Source organism: Aphidius gifuensis, linkage group LG3, assembly GCF_014905175.1.
Source record: "Aphidius gifuensis isolate YNYX2018 linkage group LG3, ASM1490517v1, whole genome shotgun sequence".
In the NCBI taxonomy this organism is placed as follows: Eukaryota; Metazoa; Arthropoda; class Insecta; order Hymenoptera; family Braconidae; genus Aphidius; species Aphidius gifuensis.
Window position 1 is genome coordinate 23,141,873 of NC_057790.1, and position 21,245 is coordinate 23,163,117.

Below are 21,245 nucleotides of genomic sequence, written 5' to 3' on the forward strand. Positions count from 1 at the left end.
ATAAAACGGGCGGACTGCACAAGTCATAGATCATTTTACGTAAACATTTTACTCAAATGCTTTTTTTAAAACTTGTAAAATGATTAAAAAAATAAATTATAAAATGGTACTAATGTATGAAACTTGAAATTATATTTTTATCTATTAAAATAAATTAGGAAAGCGTGAAAATTAATTTTATTTTTTTTTTTTGCTCTAGAGTGGGTATAAACATACGGTGGCATCTGGTGTCGAAATACATAAATAAGAAAATTTTTCATTGGCATTCGGCATTGATCGGCATCAATCGGCATTCTTCTACCACAACTTCGTAAATCCATTTTGCCATTTTCATTTTTCCATTTTTCACCATTTTGTTTTTGTAACGTGTCTCGACTGGTTTAGACGTGTTCAGCTAAAAAAAATATATTTCAACATATTTAACAAGTATTTAGTGCCCCAATAATTTTATTAAAAGTGTTAATTAATCTTAAAAAAGATTAAACAATCAGTGAACAAAAAAAAAAACAAACAAACATTAATAAAAAAACAATAATTGTGTTTAATTTTCTATAAAATATCAAAAAGAAATATAAAAAATAACCATGCCAGGCAAACGTATGCGTAACGTTTCGGTTGCATCATCTACATCCAACTCAATAAGTGATGATGAATCAAATGATTATGGTTTGGGTGAAAGTGCTGGTTCCAGTAATGGTTCTAGTGATGGATCAAAAATAATTGCACCACGTAAAGGTAGAAGACCATCATCACGTCCATGTCCATCTCACAATGCAGCAGTTGCCAGAGCTAACCGTCAAAAGAAAAAAGAATATCTTGACAAACTTGAAAATAATTTGTCCAATAGTGAGAATAAAAATCGTAAATTAAATAATGTTGTTGCTCAACAAAAAATTGATATTAAACGTTTAACAGCTGAAGTATCATATTTAAAAAATATTCTCAACAACAATAGTAGTATAACATCACTTCTTAAATCTATGAATCAAGCACTTGGTAAAAATAATAATAACAACAACAATATCATCATGAATAATAATAATATTGAATCTGAACAAACACCAGCACCATTTATTGAAGCAAAAGGTAATATGGTACTTGATAACACAACTTTGCCATTATTTGATAAGACTGATGAAGATTATATATTAACTCCAGCTAATATATTCGATGTTGAAGGAATAAGTGATCCTTCAGACACTGATTTATCACCACTTGAAGGAGATGATATGATTTATCCAACAGAATCCATGGATATTGGATTTGAAGACAACGACTTTGACAAATTACTTGCTCCATCATGCAACAATCAAGGCAGTCTTTTGGAAGCTACTAATCTCTTCGACAACCTCAACTCAACTGGTGTGTGTTTGCACATTAATTCCGGCAAAATATCATTAGAGTATTGCTCTATTTGTCATCTCAACAGTATCAACTCTGATGATAATCGTTTTTTATAAATAATTTATGTTAATTCTCTGTCATTGAAATTCTATCATTAGAATTTATTATTTATAGCTTAAGATCATTTGAAATATTGTAAAAATAGATACTAAGAGTTATATTCTCCTCATGACTGTAAATACTATTTTACTTTTTCCAGATTTGTGTTGGGTGTGGCTGGATCGTATACGAACTTGATGCTTGATGGCAATTTATTAGAAAAAAACAAGGTGGGCGTCATATTTAAATGTTAAATCGCATTTTTCATTTATTAAAACGAAAATTTTTATATATTTTTTTTTTCTTTTTCATTGAGTATGGTAAATATAATTTTTAATTTTTAATTTTTCGTTTTAATAATTGAAAATAGCGATATTATTGACGCTGTTAAATATTTTTTATGTTGTATTTATATTTATGGACTGATTACAGATACTTTTATCGAGGGAGCAATTTAATTAAAACCATCTTATTTATTTAGAAAAAAAAAACATTTAAAACAGGTTGAGTATAAATGTATCACCACATTTTTTAATCTGGTATCTCAACTATTTTTTTTTTTTTTGATTATATATATATTATACTAGAGTCATTATGAAATTAATTTTCTTCTTTAAATTACAAAACAATTTTTGAATATCAGTATTTCATCCAATGGCTATTTAAGTTTCAGCCTCGAGTCTTCGACATGGGATCCAGCATGACAACGACAACAATTTTCTACAAGAATAATTAAGTAGCTAAATGATTAATTGTCACAATAATTAAATTTGTTTTTTTCATCATAAATAACATAAATAACAGCTGTGATAATTTATAATTTTAATTTACAACAAAAAAGAAATTTAATTTATTGATTTACTATGATTGATTTACTATTTGGTAAGTATTTACAGATCATTGAGGAGAAAATAACAATTTCATTTAGTTTTAATTTATATTATTTTATTTTGTTATATAAAATGCTATTAGCTTATATTATTAAGTCATGTTACACAACAATTATACTTGTAATATTAATCAATCAATATAAATTAAAGAAAAAAAAAAAAAATAATACAATTACAAACATAATTTCATTGTTTTATTTATTTATTATTTAAATAAGATCTTTAAAATATTTCAAGAATTGAAAATAAAAATTGTTAGTATTTTTAAGTATGTACACATGATAAATTACTCAGTAGCTAAAAAAAGAAATGAAGCTTTTTTTTTAAAAAAAATTGAAGAGTGCAATTACAATAACATTTTTGTAAATTCAAAACATCTCTAATTATTTACAAATGAAAATAAGGAAAAGAGATAATTTAGTAAACAAAAAAGTCGAGTGTTTTTTAAATATTATTTTGCATTATTTCGATTGAATATTGAAGAAAGAAATTCTACACTCCAAGTCTGCTGAAAACACCTGGTTTTTTTATGTGTGCAACTGTTGCTACTCTATTGAATGTGACCTGTTTTTGTGATCCAGTCAATCCTAATCTAGACTTTGCTGTTACTGATGGACCTCTTGTTCTTTCTGATGCTGTAAAATCAAAGCAACAAATTGATTAATTTAAAATACAAAATACTATTAACAAAATAATAAATAAATAATTACCTAATTTACTATGAATTTGTGTATTTTCATGAACAGTTATTGGTGGTCTTGATGTTGTTATTCTAATGGCTTTGGTTGTTTTAACAAGTTGTTTAACACTTGATGATATTGTCTTTTTATTTTTTTCATAATCAGCATGCATTGTACCAGTTTTAATTTTATTTAAATTAATTGGTGATGTTATTTTAACAGTTGTTGTACCAAGATTTGATATTTTAGCTTTTAATATACCTTGTGGTTGTCCATTACTTGTGGTTGTACCATTTTTTAAAACACTTGTATTTGATGATGATTCATTTTTAGCATCTTTATCACCAAGACGATTAAATACACTTGAATTATTACGTTTAAATACATCACCAAGACCAGTTATATTAAATGTTGTATTTGAATCATTTATATTTGTTGTACTTGTTACTGAACTATCACCTAATCTTTCAAATACAGTTTTTTTTTGATCATATGATTTTTTTTTAATATCATTATTTGTATCATGATTATTTTTAATTGTAAATCTTGATAATTGTTCACGATTTTTAAGTACAATTATATCATCATCATCTGATGTTAATTTAATACGTTTTTTTTGTATATTATTATTTGACCATTCTTCATCATCACTATCACTACTTATTTCTTGTACTTTATCAACAATTTTTCGTTTAACTGATTGTGCTACTACTTGTGATACAACTCTTTTGGGTTGTAAAAGAACATTTGTTTTTTTTTTTTGTGCCAATGATAAATCTTCATTGGCAAGTATTCTCATGGCTTCTTTGCCTTTACTTGGAGCAACATTATTTATTATTGATGAAGCATTTATAAATTTTGACGATAATGATGATGATGACGAGGATGATGATGATGATAGTGGTTGTGATGGTGGTATTGGTGTAACATTTGATACTTTTGATGCAACACTTTTTTTAATTGGAGCTTTTATTATTTTTTGTATCTTTGGCATTGGTGTATCATCAATAGTATCAACCAAAAATCTTTCACATGTCATTTCTTCAGATACTTTTTTAGCATAACGTAGTATTGCAATCATATCACCCATAAGTGTTATTCCCATTTCTTTTAAACTTGGCTTATCCAAATCCGGTAGCATATCTGGTTTTATACGATTATTTGAAAATACAACAGCATGTTTTGTTGCTACATCATGAGGAAATCCAGCATTTGTAAAAAATTTAACCCAGTATGCTGTAATAAATATAAATAATTAAAAAAAAGCATTTATCAATTTAAATAAACAAGATTCACAATATTAAATGTATTATTAAATTATTAAATACCTATATTTTTTAGCTTTTATATTTATAAATAAATTGATAGAAAATTATTTAATAATATTTTAATAAAATTTATTTATCATTTAATTAATAATATACTAATTATAAGTAAACAAAAACAACTTACTTGATAAAGACATTGCCATTTTACAAGCCGGATTGTTGACTATATTTTATTTTGAAATAAATTTATATATTTCACTTTAATTATTGTTTTATATCATGTATAATTTACTTTTTTTGTACTATAGAAATATTTAATATTCTATTTCTATTTATAATATCAGATGAGCAGTAAAAAAAAAAACCGTAAAATAGAAAATAAAAAATAACCTTTTTCGACAGTTTTGGAAATTGAGTAAATTGTTATGGCGTAATTTCTTTGAGTGTGTGTGCAGTGTGCTGGCTTATCAGCGCCTCTTGAAATGTCAAAATGAACTATTTAAATTTGTTTATAAATAAACAATAATTATAATATTTATTTAAATAATTAATTATAATTTTCTCATTTTTTTTTATTTAAATCGAAATATTTTTTCATATCCAAATTTCGATTTGATTTTTTTGATTTTATAAATTATTTTTCTAATTATATTAATGAAATTTTTTGTTTACAATTAACATCAATTGTCAATTTAAATTGTCATATTTTAAATGCATTTGTTTTTATTATTTTATTTTTGACATAAAGCACGTGGACAATGCTCCAATTTTCAGGTCAAATGATTTACCCGTTTTCAATTGGCGATAAAAAGAAAAAAAAAACAATTCAAAAATAGAGATATAAAAATTAAAATGTATTATTTTATTGTGTAGAACAAGTACTTTCTCTTCAATTAAATATTATTTATTATTATTTGATGTTTTATTCAAGGGGTGGGAAATTGTTTGTGTGTGCATGTCTGTGTGCCTAAAAAAAAAAAAGGTGGTGGAAGATTTACATTCATCCACGTCACCGGTCCAAAACATAACCAAGACCTGTTAAAAAAAAATTTGGATAAAATCCTTCTGTATGTTGATTAGATAGCACTAATATATTTTAGCTCCAAGTTATTGACATTTTGTATCGCATGACAATTAACCCCAGGATATCTTGACAGTGATTTAGGTAAATTTTTTTCATATATTTAATTTAATATTGTTGTCAATTGTTAAAATTCATTATGTTTAAAAAACAACAATTCAATTTTGATGAGTTATTTTCAATTTTAATTATCAACAAGTTATAGAAATTTTATTTCTTAATATTTAAATAATTAAATTATTAAAATTTTTTATTAGAAAGTCACAAGATGACTTGGATATTCTGGTTGTTTGTTATTGGGTGTTTTGGATACGAGTCAGTTGTTGGACAAGGTCAAAGAGTTGCACCTGGTGTTCCACCTCAGCATTACCAGGTGTTTATTAATTTAGTTTTATTTATAATAATAATTTTCTATTTGATAAAAAAATTTAAAAATAACATCATTTAGTTGTTCTCTCTTTTAATATTTATCAAACATATGTCACATTATTATTGACTTTCTTTTTCAATCAAAAATATGTACACGTTGGCATATTTTAATTTCATTTCAATGATTTATTAATTTTTAGCAACAACAACATGTTCCCCAGCATCAACAACAACCACCATACCAGCAACCACAACATCCACCACCACCTCAACAACAACAACAACAACAATATCCACCACCACCTCAACAACAACAACAACAACAACAAGTAAATATAAACTAAATTATGGAAAGACTTGTTAATTTAATATTTATTTTATTATGATAGTTTCAACAGCCACATCAAGTGCCAGTTCAACCTCATCAACAAAATGTTCCTCAGGGAGGACCTAATGTAGGTCATGGTCATGGTCATGGACATGGACATGATGGACCACCTCAAATTCTCAATGCTGCAAATATTGCAGCAGAAAAAGAGTAAGACAATTTTAATTATTAACTAATTGTTTAAATAAATAATACAATTAATTTAATTTAAATTTTTTAATCTTCTAGACATATTGGAGAACATATTGGTGTTCCATCAATGGATACCAGTAAAATGACTGAGCAAGAACTCCAATTTCATTATTTTAAAATGCATGATGCTGATAATAATAATAAACTTGATGGATGTGAATTAATAAAATCACTTATTCATTGGCATGGTAAGAAATATATCAAGCTATATTTTAAACAATTGATTATAAACTTTTATAAATTATTGTTATATTTTTTTTAGATCAAGGAAATAATGCTCCACAAAGTGGTGATCATGATACTCAAGGACATCCAGCACCAACTGTTGGTGATAAAGTATTTACTGATGAAGAACTTGTTAATTTAATTGATCCAATCCTCAATATGGATGACAACAACAAAGATGGTTTTATTGATTATTCTGAATTTATACTTGCCCAACAAAAAGCTGCTGCTCCAACAACTCCATAATATTAGTATATTAAATTCAAAAGAAAAACAAAATTATTATATACTTTTTAAACAAGTAACCTTAGAAAAATCACTAGAACAATAATCATTCAATAATATATTTAACTAGTTTTTTTTTTTTATCATGGCTAAATTTTTTTAATTTTTTTTTTTTGTTGCCGTCCATGATTTATAAATTTGCCAAGATCAATTGAATGGACAAATTAAATTTTTCTTTTAATTCTGTTTCTTCTACATTTATACTGAAATAGTTGATATTTTGTAAGAAATATTTTGTTAAATAAATATAAAGAAAAATTATTATTTTTTAGTATTATTATTTAAAATATAATTTATTAATTTTTAATTATTTTTTTCAGCAATTATTACTTTTAAAAAACAATTTATTTTTGTTGGTTTTTATAATTGGCTGATGGGTTTATGTTTGACCAATGAATGATTGTTATGAGGAAAAAAAAAAAAAAAAAAGATGGGAGCACATAAACTGTTGTTATTATAATTATTATTTGTTTACTGTTGTTTACTTTGTGATGTTAGTGGAAAAAAAAAGGTTGTCAAATGGATTCTTACAAAACAGCAAAAGATTTGAGAGATTCAGATGATTTTTTAACAACTGGATGTGATAAAATTGATGCATTATTACGTGGTGGTTTGTCCAGGCGAGGTATCAATGAAATTTATGGTGAAGCTGGATGTGGTAAGACTCAATTGGCACTACAACTTTGCTTGTCATCACAAATAAAAAAATCAAATGATCAATCAACATGTAAGTTTCAATATCTTGATAATTAATTTCTTTAAAGAAAAAGCTGTTAATTTTGATTATAATTTTTCAGACACAATATACATATGTACAGAGTCAATTTTTCCATCAAAACGTTTGCAAGAGCTACTTAAAACATCAACAATATCAAAGAGTCATAAAGTATCAAGTGATTATATACTTGTCGAGCATGTTTCAAAAGTGGTAAGTTAAATAAAACCAATAATTTTGAATAAAAAATAATTCAATTAAAATTTATTAGTCAAATTTGATAAAACTATTTTATTACAGACTGAATTAGAGACATGTATACTTGAAAAAATTCCGACTTTTTTATCAAATAAAAAACGAAAATTAGGCTTAATAATAATTGATTCAATAGCAGCAGCATATCGTGTAGAATATGAAGAAAATAAATTAAAAAATCGTGCTAAAAGTTTAAGAACAATTGGTCATGCATTACATAAATATTCACGTTTGTTTAATGTATGTATTGTTTGTTTAAATCAGGTAAATAGCAACTCTATTTTACAGCTATCAATATTATAAATAAATAAATTAATAATGATTATTAAATTTAGGTATCAGCAGTAATGGATAATCCACTTGGTAGCTTTGATCATTGTCAAAAATTACAGCCAACATTAGGGCTTACCTGGGCCAGCCAAGTTACAAATTCATTTTGTCTTTGTCGTTTTGGTGATGTACGTCATTTTCATGTACGTGATTCATCATATTTACCACGTAGCACAATGTCATTTGAAATAACAACGTCTGGTGTTCAAGGCTTGACTGACATTACCTGATTTATTTATAATTTTTGTCAATCAAATTGCTCATCAATTATTGCATAAGCTGAATCTAGACTGGTAAATACATTTGTTGGTTTCCATCTGTTTAATTCATTACTTGAAACAAATGGATCTGGTGTTTTAATATCCAAATTTTCAACGTTATTATTTAAAACAAGTCTGAAAATAATAAATTCATTAGTTTTAATTATAAATCTTGTTGTTGATGTTGTTAATATTTTTAAAATGCCAAACCTTAATGAATGAAGAAATGTTCTATGTGGTTCAGAATCTTGTCTATTACTGTAAGTATAATCACCAATAATTGTGTGTCCAATATGATGACAATGAACTCTCAATTGATGTCGACGTCCAGTACCAGGTCGTAAAAGAATTTTAGTTGCTGGTTTATCATTTCTAAGACCCCATTCAAGAACCAATAATGCTGTAGAACTTTGTTTTGGATTGCAACAATTAACATCATCATCTGTACACATTTTTTTATTACCATCAAGTTCATTTATATCTTGACCAATTGATTTATTAATAAACATTGTTGGTTCTTCAACATGTCCATGTACAATTGCCAAGTAATATTTTTTAGCTCTTCTTTTAGCAAATTCATTTGATGCTGCTCTTGCTGATAATTTATTTAATGCTAAACATATAACTCCACTTGTAGCATAATCTAAACGATGAACAAAATAAAAATCATGACGTAGGTCAGGGTTTGCAGTATTTGGTAGCAAATTTCTTGTTTCAGTTTGCAAAGTTGACTAAAAAAATAACAATAATTAATTACATTATAAATTATAATAATTGCTTTGATTGTTTGTTTTTTTTTTTAATTAGATAATTATTAATGGATTTTATAATTACTTTATCATCATCATCACTGTTGATAAGCATATCATATGGCTTATCAACAACTAGATAATCATTACTGTGATGTAGAATTTTTATTCTACAATCTGAATCCATTATTTATTTATTTATAAATAATAATTGTCAATTAAAATGTCACTTGATAATTATTAATAAAAAGCAATAAAAAGCTAAAAGTCAATTTTTTTATTTTAAAATCACATCAGCAATTATTATTATTATCTGTTTGTTTTTTTTTTTATTATTATTATTTAATAATAGGAACATTTTTTTTTTTAATAACAATAGGAACTTTTTTTATTTGTTGGATATTTTCCCGCCATCAATTAATGTATTATTTTACAATAATTTACATAATATTTCGTTGAAAATTTAATTTTTTATTTAAAAAAAATTTATTTTAAGTTGTTTAATTGATTTATAATTATTTAAACAATTTTTTATTTGGTTTAAAATTCAATAATAAGCTATCGGTATTCTAGATTTTTCTATAAAACCCCAGGACAAGCCTGTTTTTATTGGTTTTTATTTATTTTCTGATTATTATTTTATTACCGCGGGGCAACGCTCACAAAATGCCGGGCAGAGCCGTTAATAAGTTTGTCATGTAAAAAAAAAAAAAAAAAAATAGTTTTTGAAAGCGGTATAAAAGCATTATAATATATATTAATAAACAGTGATAAATAATTATTAATTATCTATTATTTTTATATTTTGGAGTAGTGGTTTTTTTATTTTAAAATATTTAAATAAATGATATTTAATTTCAACAAATAAAGAGCATAAAATGTTCCGGAATAAAGTTGCAGTGGATCGTCATGTCCAAGAACAATTTAGAAAAGTTACTGATGAAAAAGAGGTGAGATTGAAAAAACAATAGCTTGATAAATCCCATTATTATCAAATTTAAATATTTCATAACAATTGTATACAAACATTATTAATTTGTTGATAAATTTTAATTTTTTCAATGTAACCTCAAAATTTTTAATGTGCTAATAGTTGATAAATCATTACATTCGTCACATGTCCTTCTAAAAATAAAATTGTTTAATTAATTGTTTAATTAATAATGCATTGAGTAATAATCTAATTTGTTTGTATTTTTTTTCTTTTGTTTTTATAGCGTAATCTTCGTTGTTACAACATAGCCAAGCTCTATTATTCAGTTCAAGATTATGATTCAGCTCGTCATTATGTATCAAGTTATTTGGAAGTCAAGAGTGAATCAGCACCAGCACATAAACTTCTTGGTGAAATATTTGAAGCTCTTGGTCAAAAACAAAAAGCATTAGTTCAATATAAACAATCACTTGAACTAGAAGGACGTCAAGATGATTTAGTTCTTAAAGTATGTGAACTTTTAACTGATACTGATGTTTCTGTTGATGTTAACAGTGTCAAATATTGGACAGAACGTGCTAGTGATAAATTTCCAAATCATTCAATAATATTTAGACTCAAAGAACGTATGTTAATCAGTGAAAAAACTGATGTTACAAATGAAGATTTAGAAGCATTAATTATTTCTGAATTATCAGCAAGACCAAGTGATATAGAACTACGTGTTAAACTTATAAAATATTATCAATCAAAAAAACGTCTTGATGATGCATTTCAACATGCAATTGATATTGAATCAAAATTTTCACATCGTGATAGTTTAATTTGGTATGAAACACTTTGTGCATTATTAACACAATACAAAGATACTAAACAACAAAAATGGTCATTTTGGATATTGTATTTATCATGTTTGGAACGTTATGCTGCATTGAGTATAAAAGAACAAGGTATACAAATACCAAAATCAATTGAAGATGCTATTCAAGCTGTGTCAAATTTTGATCAAGCATTAACTGAATCAAAACAACACAATATTGATAATAATACAAAATTTACAGAACAAATGTATTGTCATATGTTTGCACAGTTAAATTATCATCTAGCTTGTTTAATAATACGTCGTACAAAACGTGAACAAGGCAGTTGGACTGAAGCTGGAAGACTTTGTGCTCCATTATTATTAACAGCAATGCATTCGTCACCAATTGATACAGTTGCACCATTATCAGCAAATATTAAAGCTCAATCAAATCAAGCACAAGTTGATATTTGGCATCGTGAAGGTGCATATCGTTGTAGTCAAGCTGCTCATGTACTTCAAGATTACATACGTAATGATGTCAAACGTTTAACTGATAAAATTGAAAAATTTTGCATTGGATCATGGAGAGAACGTTTGTATCAACGTATTTTTACATCAAAAAAATATTCAACTATCATGTCTAAATCTTATTTTGCTAATGATACAACTAAAAATTCACCTATGAGATTATTATCATCTACTGAACTTGCTGAATATGATGAAATAAGTGAACAAGTATTTCCAGCCTCATTACATCATCATGTTTGGCTTGGTATTGTCAATAAACCAAAACCATTAAAAAGTCAAAATTTACAATCTAAAAGTATTAATTCAGTACCAATTAAAAATCAACAGTGTCATGTGTTTAAAAATTTACAAATATCTGCTCATAATTTAAATCAAGCATCACCAGATAGTCTAAGTCAATTAGATATTGATGCATTTTTAAATGCAACAATTTTATGTTCATCTGTTATTGTTGAAGATCATAAAAAAAGTGGATTTTTAAATCCCGATAGATTTCCAACATTACCAGCTGATTTAACAAATACACTTTGTACATCTGTACAAGAAAAATGGTGGTTATCAGCATATAAAATGTATAATAATCAAGATGGTAATAATATTGGTGGTGATATTGGTGAATTACGTCAAGAATTACAATTTGGTCTTGAAATTGTACGTTGTATTGGTAATCATGGTTTACATCCAACAATTATTGTTCAATTAGCAAGAATATTTCAGTATCGTGCTAAATTATTACGTGAAAATGAAAATTCAGATGAGACATTGAATTATCTTGAGCGTCGATATGAATTATATTGGTCAACTGTAATACCTTTACTTGAAAGATTATTAAATAATCAATCAATAAGATTCATCATAACAAAAGTATTTGATTATCAAGGTGGTGATATGAATAATTTAGAATTGAGCAATGCACTTGAGGAAGGTCGTTTAACATTAGCTGAAATAATGGTCAAAGAAAAAAAATATGAAGAAGCTGTTGCAAGTCTTCAAATATTAAAATGTCCAGAATCATCATGTCTTCAAGGTGATGTATACAAAATACTTGCTGATGAATCATCTATTTCATATGAAAAAAATAATATTACATCACCATTAAGATCAGATCATATTATTATGTTAACAAAAGCTAAAAACTGTTATTACTTAACACTTGATCGTTTGAGAAGTCCTGGAATGAATCCAAATCATCCATTAAATGCTGAACTTGGTAATAAAATATTATCAATTGAAAATGAATTAAAAAAAATTGATCCTGATTATGTAAATCATCATACCAACAGAAATAATGATGATAATTGTGCGTCTGATGAAAGTTATTCATCAGCTCATAGTGATGAACAACATTCAATTTTTTATGCATCAAATTCAGTTCTTCATGGTACACCACGTGTTAATAAAGTACGTACAACACCAAAACAATCAAGTACACCACGTATATCACAACAAGAAAGATTATTTAATGATTCAACAAGATCAAGAGTACATTTTGAAGCTCGTCCAAGTCCTGAAAGACTTGATGCACAAATACGTCAATTAATTCATTCAAAAGATTCAATGATTTCAACTGTTGTTGAGCAATATAAAATTATTCTTGAGTCAAATAAAACACTTGTTGAATCAAATAAAAATATGAAAGACATGCTTGAAGAATTGCGTCGTGAATTTAATGAATTTAGAAAAGATTCAGCACAAAAACGTGATTTAAGACAATCAAATATTAATCATACAAATAATGATACTGGCTCATATGGTTTTGAAGATGATGTATATGATAATTTAACAGATCATACACAAAATTTATCTTTACAACAACAACAACAACGTCCACGTTATGCTCCTGTACCATTTGGATATAAAACACCGATTGTATCTCATATGCAAAGTCCAGCAATGCCTCCAAATATGTTTGCTACACCAAGAGCTCCATTTTCACCACATGATTATTCACAAGCAAATCCACTTTCAAATGATTATTACAATACAATGCAACCATTTCTTCAACAAAATTATAATGATCCATACAATCAAGCAATGGGACCAACAATTTATGGTACACCATCAAGACCAATTTATCCTCCACAAGTATTTTCACGTACACCATCTGTTGATCAATCACCAATTGGTGGTATACCACCACAAGTATTACCTGGACAAACACCAGCCTCTTTTATGATGCCAAGAATGATGGCTCCATTGTCACAAGAAACACATTTACCACAAAATGTTGCTTTGGCACAAATGCAACAGATGATTGATTTAACACGACAAGGAATGTCTGATACTTCAATAACATCAACTCCACCACCACCACCACCGCAACAACAACAGCAACAATTACAACAAATACAAATACAACAACAACAACAACAAATTCAACAACAGCAACAAGTACAACAACAGCAACAAACACCACGCTCAAGTATACTTGGTCAAATATTACAAAAAAATCCTTTAGTTAATAAAGCACCACCTGTTAATGTTGTCATTACTAAATCAGATACAGTTCCTACAACAGTACCACCTGTTCAACCAACAATGAGTGTTACAATACCACCACAACATATTAACAGTGGTAATAGTATTAATATGCAACAAAATAATTATTCATTAAATAATACTGTTGAAAACATTCCACATACTTATCAAATGACAATGCCATCACATGCAATAATACCAACAACAGTTATTCATCCACCATTATCAGCAACAATAACAAATACAATTGCTGCTGGTGCTGAAAAATCAAAACATAATGTTAGTTTGTTATCAACGGGTTCACATAATTCATCAACTGATGCAGCTGAAGTTGAACATGATCCAATACCAGATTTCAAGCCAATTATTCCTTTACCAGATGAAATTACTGTTACAACTGGTGAAGAAGATGAAGAAGAGTTATACTGTGCAAGAGCAAAATTATTCAGATACTCTGATAAAGAATGGAAAGATCGAGGTGTTGGTAATGTTAAATTATTAAAAAATACAGAAGGCAAAGTGAGATTACTCATGAGAAGAGAACAAGTATTGAAGATATGTGCCAATCACTTTTTAACAGCAGACATGGAGTTGAGTCCAATGATGAATTCAGATAGAGCATGGACATGGGCTGCTAATGATTTTGCTGATCAAGAAGTTAAACTTGAAACACTTGCTATTAGATTTAAATTACCAGCAGAAGCACAATCATTTAAAGAACATTTTGACAAAGCAAAAGCATCATTACCATTGAGTCCAGTTAAACCAGTTAAAAAAAGTCAACCACCAGTTACATCAACTCAAACAACAACAGCTACACCAGTCACAACTTCATCATCATCATCTGTTGTTCTTGGTGGATTTTCATTCAGCACAACACCAATTATTCAACAAAAAACATCAGTTGATACTAAAAAAAATGAAGAAACAGCAAAACCAAGTCCATTTTCTGGTTTTTCATTTACAAAAACAACTGATTCACCAGCTGCACCTGTTGACTTTTCATTCAATCAAAAGTCAGTAATACAAAATACAAAAACAACAGCAACAGCAGTAGCAAGCAAGCCGTCATTGGCAGAGATGTTTAAACCTGAAGTAGGTTCATGGGAATGTAAAAGTTGTTATACAAGAAATACGTCATCAAATGTTAAATGTCTTGCTTGTGAAGGACCATCACCAAATGCACCAGCTCCAATTGTCAAAGAAGCACCAATACAAAATGCAAAAATAACATCAGCAGCACCACCACCACCAACAACAACAACAACAACAGGTAAACCATCATTATCAGAGATGTTTAAGCCAGAAGTTGGCTCATGGGAATGTAAAAGTTGTTACACAAGAAATAAATCATCAAGTGTTAAGTGTCTTGCTTGTGAAGGTCCATCACCAAATGCTCCAGCAGCATCGGCAAATGATACAACAAACAAATCAAGTGTCATAGCTTCTACACCATTTACATTTGGAATACCAGCAGCAGTACAAACCAATCAAAATACACTTTCAACTGCTAAACCTCTTTTTAATGATATATTTAAAAATAAAAGTGAAACAAGTGTTGGAGCAACACCAGCTTTTTCATTTGGCATACCAGCTAATAAAGAAACATCAAGTTTTAATTTTAAAGCACCAGTTATTGATGATAAAAACAAAATTGGTGAATCAAAAAGTTTTGAAGGTTTTTCAACAAAACCACCTTCAACTGATTTTAATTTTAGTAATCAAGAAGCTAAAAATTTACCATCAAAATCACCATTTTCATTTGGATCACCTGGTAAATCATTTGAATTTCATTTAGCATCAAAATCACCAGTTAAATCATCTGGTGGTGGTGGTGGTGATGATGCAAGTGATGATGAAGTTGTTGAAAGTGAAGATATTTATTTTGCACCAGTAATACCACTTCCAGATAAAATTGATGTTAAAACTGGTGAAGAAGATGAAGAGGTACTTTATACACATCGTTCAAAATTATTTAGATATGATTCAAATACAAAAGAATGGAAAGAACGTGGTCTTGGTGATATTAAAATTTTAAGACATACAGTTACTAAAAAATTGAGACTTGTTATGAGAAGAGATCGTACATTAAAATTGTGCTTGAATCAATATGTCCCACGTGATTTAGAAATAACATCAAAAGATGAAAAAACATGGTTATGGAAAGCAAGTGATTTTAGTGAAGGAGAAATTGAACATGTTAGTCTTGCATGTCGTTTTAAAAATTCTGAAATTGCTGAATTATTTAAAAAAGCAATTGACAATGCAATTGCAGCTATCGATATTAATGAAACACCATCATCAGCATCAACAGCATCACCACAAGATATTCAAGTATTATTTGAATTAAGTGTTACTGATGAAGAAAAAAATGCAGCATTAAAACTTAAATTACCAGAAAATTTCTATTCATACAAACAAAAAGATGATTGTAAAGGTTGTCGAGGTTGCCAAGAATCAGATGTTTCACTTTTTGATGATAAAAAAAATAAAGGAACAACTTCAAAAACACCATCACAAGTTATCAAATTAGATCCACCAAAATTAACTCCACCAACAAAAACACAATTTTCAGCTACAACAACAACAACTGCAGCAGCAACAACAACAACAACCACAACAAATTCGAATATTTTCTCGTTCCAAAAATCACCTATTCAACCAACAGAAACAAAACAACTAAAACATGGAACTCTTGCTTCAATTATTAATCATCCACAAGATATAAAATCAGGTTTTTCATTTGGTGGTACGAAAAATAATAATAATAATGACAGTGTTGTTAGAAATTTATTTGGAGGTACTCCAAGTATATGCAGTCCAACTACAGCACCACAAACTGATTCACCATTTGGAAAAAATGTATTTGGAGAGAAATCAAGTATTTTTGGTCAACAATCACTCCCAACTTTTGCATCAGTTGGATCAACAAATATATTTGGTGGTGCAACACCAGTTAAAACATCAGAAGCATCATCAACAACAACAACAACAGCTATGCCACTTTTTGGAGGAGCACCAACATTTGCAACAGCTTTTGGTATGACTAAAAATTCAGAAACAAGCAATAAAACATCTGAAAATATATTTGGATCAGCTGCCAAAGATTCATCTACATCTACGCTATTTTCAAATGGCAATAATTTATTTAGTGCTAATACAACAAATAATAATGAAACAACATCAACACCACCAGTTTTTGGTAATACATCATCATTCGGTAGTAATTTTTCATTTGGAGGTTTAGCAACAACAACACCATCAACAACTTCAATATTCGGTGGTAAACAGCCATTAACATCAACAACTGATGAAAAAAAAGAAACAACAGTACCATCATTTTTAAAAACAGCTGAGAATACTGTTACATTTGAAGCACTTGCTGCTGGTACATCAAAACCAGCTGGTTTTACAACTAACCCAAATTTTTCATTTGCTGGAGCTGGACAATCAGTATTTGGATCAAAAACACCACAATCATCAACTAAAAAAACACCACAAAAAAATGAAGATAATGATAAAGATGCAGATGAAGAAAATGATGATGGACAAGATGGTGAATATGATCCACATTATGAGCCAATAATACCATTACCAGATGCAATTGAAGTTAAAACTGGTGAAGAAGATGAAGAAGCATTATTTTGTCAACGTGCTAAATTATATAGATATGAAACAGAAACAAAAGAATGGAAAGAACGTGGTGTTGGTGATATGAAAATTCTTCATCATGTTGAACAAGGAAGATATCGTTTGTTGTTAAGACGTGAACAAGTTTATAAAGTTGTATGTAATATGGCATTAACATCAGATTTTGATCTTCAGCCACTTCAAACATCAGATCGTGCTTGGGTATGGGGTGGTACAAATTATGCTGAAGATACACCATCTGTTGAAAAACTTGCTGTTAGATTTAAAAATCCAGAACTTGCAATGAATTTTAAAGATGTTGTTGATCGTGCTATTGAAGATTTATGTACAAGACCAAAAAATGATAGTCATCAAAATCATGAAGGAGAAGAAGAAGATGATGAGGAGGAGGATGATGATGTTGATGATGTTGATGATGATGGTGGTCATAATAATGAGGATACTGATGAGGGTGATGAAGGTGATGATGATGACGATGAAGTGTCATATTCATTTTTTAAAGTAGCCAATCTCTTGACTTTGGAAGAAAATGAATTTGTACCAGTTTGTCAAAATGGAATTGTCAAAATATATTATGATTCTGAGGTATTTGCATCAAGAATTGTTTTTGAAAATGACCATGGAGAAATATTGTGTTCAGTTGTCACTGTATGGCAACTTGAAGTTGAACTTGATGGTAATTGCTGTACGTGGACAGCATATGATGAGTTCTTTGAAATACCTATCAGAAGAACTATGAAACTTGAATTTCAAGTTGAATCTGATGCAGTTGAATTTTATAATAATGTTCGAGATGTAAGTATCATTTATTCTAAAACAATAATAATTTAATTAAATATAATTTATGAATATTAATTTTTTTTCATTCATTTTGTGTTTCAGAATGTTGAAGAATCTGGTTTTTCCAAAGTCAGTGAGGACATGTATTACTAATCTTCATGTTAACTAGGCCCATAAATCAATCAGTGAAATTTAATTAGATAATTTTTATGAATTACTTTAGTAAAAACATGATTAAGAAAAAAAAAAAACAAAAAAAAAAAAACATACTTTAGTACTTAGAACTTTTTTTTTTCTTAAACACAAACAAAAGTAAATCAATTAAGTTTATTTTATTAATTTTAATGCGATAATTAATTATCAAAATCATTTTTTTTTTCTTTTTCACAATTTGATTGTTATTTTTTATTAAAATGAATATTTTTTTTTTTTTTTTCGCAATTGTAATAAAAGTGGTGGAGATTATTCCTGCCGGCAGTGTGATTATTAAAATTAAGTAAAAAATAAATACATTGCCAATTAATTGTCTATTTTATATTTTTAATTTTTATTTATCTTTTAATTTATTGTTGAATATGCAAAATATAAATTGCATTTATATATTTCTAAATGTTGATTTGCTACAAAGTCCATGAAGCATCATCAGCATCGTCATTCAGGTACAAAGTCCATTTATCCCTTCCTCTTGATTGTACAATTTTTAACTCTGTAAATATAGGACAAAATTATTGCTTGTGTTGGTTGATGCAAGTAGTGTGTGTCAGGCTCTACTGTTGTCAGTTTATTTTGTTGAATTAAATTCTAAAACCTGTTTGAACCTTGACAATCAGCTGTCTCCTAAATTTAATAAATTTCTAATTTTTAGTTAAACAAATTCCTTGAAAATGTCTGTTGCAACAAAAGGTAATATTTATAAAATAAAAATCATTGTTATCTTAAATCATTCAATGATAAAAATCAATATTTTTTATTATTGAAAAATTGTTATTTATGATTTCTAAATATATGTCAACGTTGATTGTTTTTCAGGTATTTTTTTTGTGTCAGCAAAAAGAACACCATTTGGAAAAATGGGTGGTATGTTTGTAAATAAAACAGCAACGGATTTATCAATTGTTGCAGCAACAAGTGCTATGCAATCAGCTGGTTTAAAACCTGATCAAATTGATCATGTTGTTTTTGGAAATGTCTTATCGGTAAATAAAAAATAAATAATGTTAAAAATAAATATAATTTACAATTATTAAATATTTCTTAGTTGTCTTCATCTGATGGAGCATTTTTGCCAAGACATGTACTTTTAAAATCTGGAATACCACTTGATAAACCAGCTCTTGGAGTAAACAGATTATGTGGATCTGGATTCCAATCAATTGTCAATGGAGCTCAGGTAGAGAAAAAAAATTTTCTCCATTTTCAAATTGGATTTTCTCGAAACTAATAAAGTTATAAATTTATTTAGAGTATTGCTGTTGGAGAATCAGAGATTGTACTAGCTGGTGGTGCTGAAAATATGAGTCAAACTCCTTTTGTTGTTAGAAATGTACGTTTTGGTACAGCACTTGGACAAGAATATAAATTTGAGGATGCTCTTTGGGTTGGATTAGCTGACTCTCATTGTAATTTACCAATGGGCATGACTGCTGAAAAGCTTGGTGCCAAATATGGCATCACCAGAGAAGAAGTAGATAAATTTTCATTGAGAAGTCAAACTCTCTGGAAAGCTGGTAAATTTAATGTTGTTATTATAAATTTTTTTCCATGTAACAAACCTTAATATTTAATATTTTTATACAGCCAATGATGCCGGATATTTTAAAGAAGAAATGGCACCAGTTTCAATTAAAGTTAAAAAACAACAAATTGATGTAGCTGTTGATGAACATCCAAGACCACAAACTAAAATTGAAGATCTCCAAAAATTACCATCAATATTTCAAAAGAATGGTCTTGTTACTGCTGGAAGTGCGTCTGTAAGTTTAAATAAAATAATAAAAAAAATATATAAATATTTGTATTGATTTACATTTAATTTCAGGGTATTTGTGATGGAGCAGCTGCAGTGATACTTGCTGGAGAAGATGCTGTTAAAAAAACTGGAGTTAAACCAATTGCTAGACTTGTTGGATATGCAACTATTGGAGTAGATCCAAGCATCATGGGAATTGGACCTGCACCAGCTATTAAAAATCTATTAAAAGTCACTGGAAAAACACTCAATGACATTGATCTTGTTGAGGTAAATAATTAAATTAATTTTCATTGTTTATTTTAATTTAAAACAATTTCTTTACATTTTTATAATAAATTATTTGTTTTTTATATTTTTAAGATTAATGAAGCATTTGGTGCTCAAACATTGGCTTGTGCTAAAGATTTAAATCTTGATATTAATAAATTAAATGTTAATGGTGGTGCAATTGCACTTGGTCATCCACTTGGTGCATCTGGAACAAGAATAACAGCTCATCTTATTCATGAACTTAGGTAATTATTATTTTATCAATGGCTCATTTATGATTATCATTAATATAATAAAAATAATAATACAATTTCTGTTGTTTTTTTTTTTTTTTTTAACAGACGAAGAAATGGAAAATTCGCAATTGGATCTGCTTGTATTGGAGGAGGCCAAGGTATTGCTCTTCTCATTGAAGCTCTGTAAAATTAAATATCTATATTTTGTTTAAAAAAAAAATTATCTATATCTTTCCATTTGCTAAAATAAAATCAATGAATTTATTTATTTATTGATATAAATTATTTGCGTTCTACAATACGGTTAACAAGGTCAATTATTATTATTTTTTCTTTTGAATATTGTTTAATGAACTTTGACCGTAAATTCAAGATTCGACGATTGACAATTATATTTTTTATACAATCTCTTATCATTAAAAATATAAAATTAAAATCAAATAATTACCCTGGTAGAAATA

General features: G+C 27.9%; 7 protein-coding genes across 13 annotated transcripts; 5 read left to right on the top strand and 2 right to left on the bottom strand.

Annotated features, from left to right (window-relative positions):
• The first annotated feature begins 3 nt into the window (after positions 1-3).
• LOC122852986 (probable basic-leucine zipper transcription factor E) lies at positions 4-1,661 on the top strand. 2 transcript variants are annotated; one of them, XM_044153157.1, is made up of 4 exons: positions 4-114; positions 200-1,086; positions 1,159-1,362; positions 1,604-1,661. In XM_044153157.1, the coding sequence occupies exons 2-4, from the start codon at positions 585-587 to the stop codon at positions 1,639-1,641; spliced, it is 744 nt and encodes a 247-aa protein (XP_044009092.1). In that variant the 5' UTR covers positions 4-114; positions 200-584; the 3' UTR covers positions 1,642-1,661. The 2 variants fall into 2 exon arrangements, with proteins under 2 accessions (XP_044009092.1, XP_044009093.1); XM_044153158.1 differs by lacking the exon at positions 4-114 and having other exon boundaries at positions 218-1,086; positions 1,180-1,362.
• An 861-nt stretch (positions 1,662-2,522) lies between these two features.
• Positions 2,523-4,656, bottom strand: LOC122852966 (uncharacterized protein C19orf47 homolog). The gene is made up of 3 exons (XM_044153128.1): positions 4,466-4,656; positions 3,044-4,249; positions 2,523-2,968 (listed from the first exon to the last, which is right to left on the bottom strand). The coding sequence occupies exons 1-3, from the start codon at positions 4,482-4,484 to the stop codon at positions 2,826-2,828; spliced, it is 1,368 nt and encodes a 455-aa protein (XP_044009063.1). The 5' UTR covers positions 4,485-4,656; the 3' UTR covers positions 2,523-2,825.
• A 479-nt stretch (positions 4,657-5,135) lies between these two features.
• Positions 5,136-7,082, top strand: LOC122852985 (multiple coagulation factor deficiency protein 2 homolog). 5 transcript variants are annotated; one of them, XM_044153152.1, is made up of 6 exons: positions 5,136-5,446; positions 5,624-5,735; positions 5,932-6,060; positions 6,121-6,269; positions 6,348-6,499; positions 6,574-6,985. In XM_044153152.1, the coding sequence occupies exons 2-6, from the start codon at positions 5,631-5,633 to the stop codon at positions 6,780-6,782; spliced, it is 744 nt and encodes a 247-aa protein (XP_044009087.1). In that variant the 5' UTR covers positions 5,136-5,446; positions 5,624-5,630; the 3' UTR covers positions 6,783-6,985. The 5 variants fall into 5 exon arrangements, with proteins under 5 accessions (XP_044009087.1, XP_044009088.1, XP_044009091.1 ...); XM_044153153.1 differs by having other exon boundaries at positions 5,141-5,446; positions 5,620-5,735; positions 5,932-6,057; positions 6,574-6,981; XM_044153155.1 differs by having other exon boundaries at positions 5,144-5,446; positions 5,620-5,735; positions 5,932-6,021; positions 6,574-6,980.
• A 182-nt stretch (positions 7,083-7,264) lies between these two features.
• On the top strand, positions 7,265-8,351 carry LOC122852980 (DNA repair protein XRCC3-like). 2 transcript variants are annotated; one of them, XM_044153148.1, is made up of 4 exons: positions 7,265-7,548; positions 7,619-7,749; positions 7,837-8,055; positions 8,127-8,351. In XM_044153148.1, the coding sequence occupies exons 1-4, from the start codon at positions 7,341-7,343 to the stop codon at positions 8,349-8,351; spliced, it is 783 nt and encodes a 260-aa protein (XP_044009083.1). In that variant the 5' UTR covers positions 7,265-7,340. The 2 variants fall into 2 exon arrangements, with proteins under 2 accessions (XP_044009083.1, XP_044009084.1); XM_044153149.1 differs by having other exon boundaries at positions 7,837-8,031.
• Positions 8,352-8,368: 17 nt separating this feature from the next.
• Positions 8,369-9,441, bottom strand: LOC122852984 (RNA pseudouridylate synthase domain-containing protein 1-like). The gene is made up of 3 exons (XM_044153150.1): positions 9,216-9,441; positions 8,592-9,112; positions 8,369-8,516 (listed from the first exon to the last, which is right to left on the bottom strand). The coding sequence occupies exons 1-3, from the start codon at positions 9,315-9,317 to the stop codon at positions 8,369-8,371; spliced, it is 771 nt and encodes a 256-aa protein (XP_044009085.1). The 5' UTR covers positions 9,318-9,441.
• Positions 9,442-9,903: 462 nt separating this feature from the next.
• LOC122852945 (E3 SUMO-protein ligase RanBP2-like) lies at positions 9,904-18,557 on the top strand. The gene is made up of 3 exons (XM_044153090.1): positions 9,904-10,080; positions 10,348-18,321; positions 18,409-18,557. The coding sequence occupies exons 1-3, from the start codon at positions 10,009-10,011 to the stop codon at positions 18,457-18,459; spliced, it is 8,097 nt and encodes a 2,698-aa protein (XP_044009025.1). The 5' UTR covers positions 9,904-10,008; the 3' UTR covers positions 18,460-18,557.
• A 470-nt stretch (positions 18,558-19,027) lies between these two features.
• Positions 19,028-20,993, top strand: LOC122852971 (3-ketoacyl-CoA thiolase, mitochondrial). The gene is made up of 8 exons (XM_044153137.1): positions 19,028-19,209; positions 19,336-19,502; positions 19,565-19,696; positions 19,769-20,033; positions 20,104-20,279; positions 20,345-20,545; positions 20,639-20,793; positions 20,890-20,993. The coding sequence occupies exons 1-8, from the start codon at positions 19,191-19,193 to the stop codon at positions 20,969-20,971; spliced, it is 1,197 nt and encodes a 398-aa protein (XP_044009072.1). The 5' UTR covers positions 19,028-19,190; the 3' UTR covers positions 20,972-20,993.
• Positions 20,994-21,245: the final 252 nt, after the last annotated feature.

Coding starts and splice junctions, on each gene's coding strand:
- LOC122852986 (XM_044153157.1), top strand. CDS start 585: ATGCCAGGCAAACGTATGCGTAACGTTTCGGTTGCATCATCTACATCC. Junction 1,087..1,158: donor ACCATTTATTGAAGCAAAAG/GTAATATGGTAC, acceptor TATTAACTCCAG/CTAATATATTCGATGTTGAA. Junction 1,363..1,603: donor CGACAACCTCAACTCAACTG/GTGTGTGTTTGC, acceptor TACTTTTTCCAG/ATTTGTGTTGGGTGTGGCTG.
- LOC122852966 (XM_044153128.1), bottom strand. Junction 2,969..3,043: donor ACAAATTCATAGTAAATTAG/GTAATTATTTAT, acceptor TTGATTTTACAG/CATCAGAAAGAACAAGAGGT.
- LOC122852985 (XM_044153152.1), top strand. CDS start 5,631: ATGACTTGGATATTCTGGTTGTTTGTTATTGGGTGTTTTGGATACGAG. Junction 6,061..6,120: donor AACAACAACAACAACAACAA/GTAAATATAAAC, acceptor TTATTATGATAG/TTTCAACAGCCACATCAAGT. Junction 6,270..6,347: donor AATATTGCAGCAGAAAAAGA/GTAAGACAATTT, acceptor TTAATCTTCTAG/ACATATTGGAGAACATATTG.
- LOC122852980 (XM_044153148.1), top strand. CDS start 7,341: ATGGATTCTTACAAAACAGCAAAAGATTTGAGAGATTCAGATGATTTT. Junction 7,549..7,618: donor ATCAAATGATCAATCAACAT/GTAAGTTTCAAT, acceptor ATAATTTTTCAG/ACACAATATACATATGTACA. Junction 8,056..8,126: donor GTATTGTTTGTTTAAATCAG/GTAAATAGCAAC, acceptor TATTAAATTTAG/GTATCAGCAGTAATGGATAA.
- LOC122852984 (XM_044153150.1), bottom strand. CDS start 9,317: ATGGATTCAGATTGTAGAATAAAAATTCTACATCACAGTAATGATTAT. Junction 9,113..9,215: donor ACAGTGATGATGATGATAAA/GTAATTATAAAA, acceptor TTATTTTTTTAG/TCAACTTTGCAAACTGAAAC. Junction 8,517..8,591: donor ACATTTCTTCATTCATTAAG/GTTTGGCATTTT, acceptor TATTATTTTCAG/ACTTGTTTTAAATAATAACG.
- LOC122852945 (XM_044153090.1), top strand. CDS start 10,009: ATGTTCCGGAATAAAGTTGCAGTGGATCGTCATGTCCAAGAACAATTT. Junction 10,081..10,347: donor AAGTTACTGATGAAAAAGAG/GTGAGATTGAAA, acceptor TTGTTTTTATAG/CGTAATCTTCGTTGTTACAA. Junction 18,322..18,408: donor TTTATAATAATGTTCGAGAT/GTAAGTATCATT, acceptor TTTGTGTTTCAG/AATGTTGAAGAATCTGGTTT.
- LOC122852971 (XM_044153137.1), top strand. Junction 19,503..19,564: donor TTTTTGGAAATGTCTTATCG/GTAAATAAAAAA, acceptor AATATTTCTTAG/TTGTCTTCATCTGATGGAGC. Junction 20,280..20,344: donor TTACTGCTGGAAGTGCGTCT/GTAAGTTTAAAT, acceptor ATTTAATTTCAG/GGTATTTGTGATGGAGCAGC.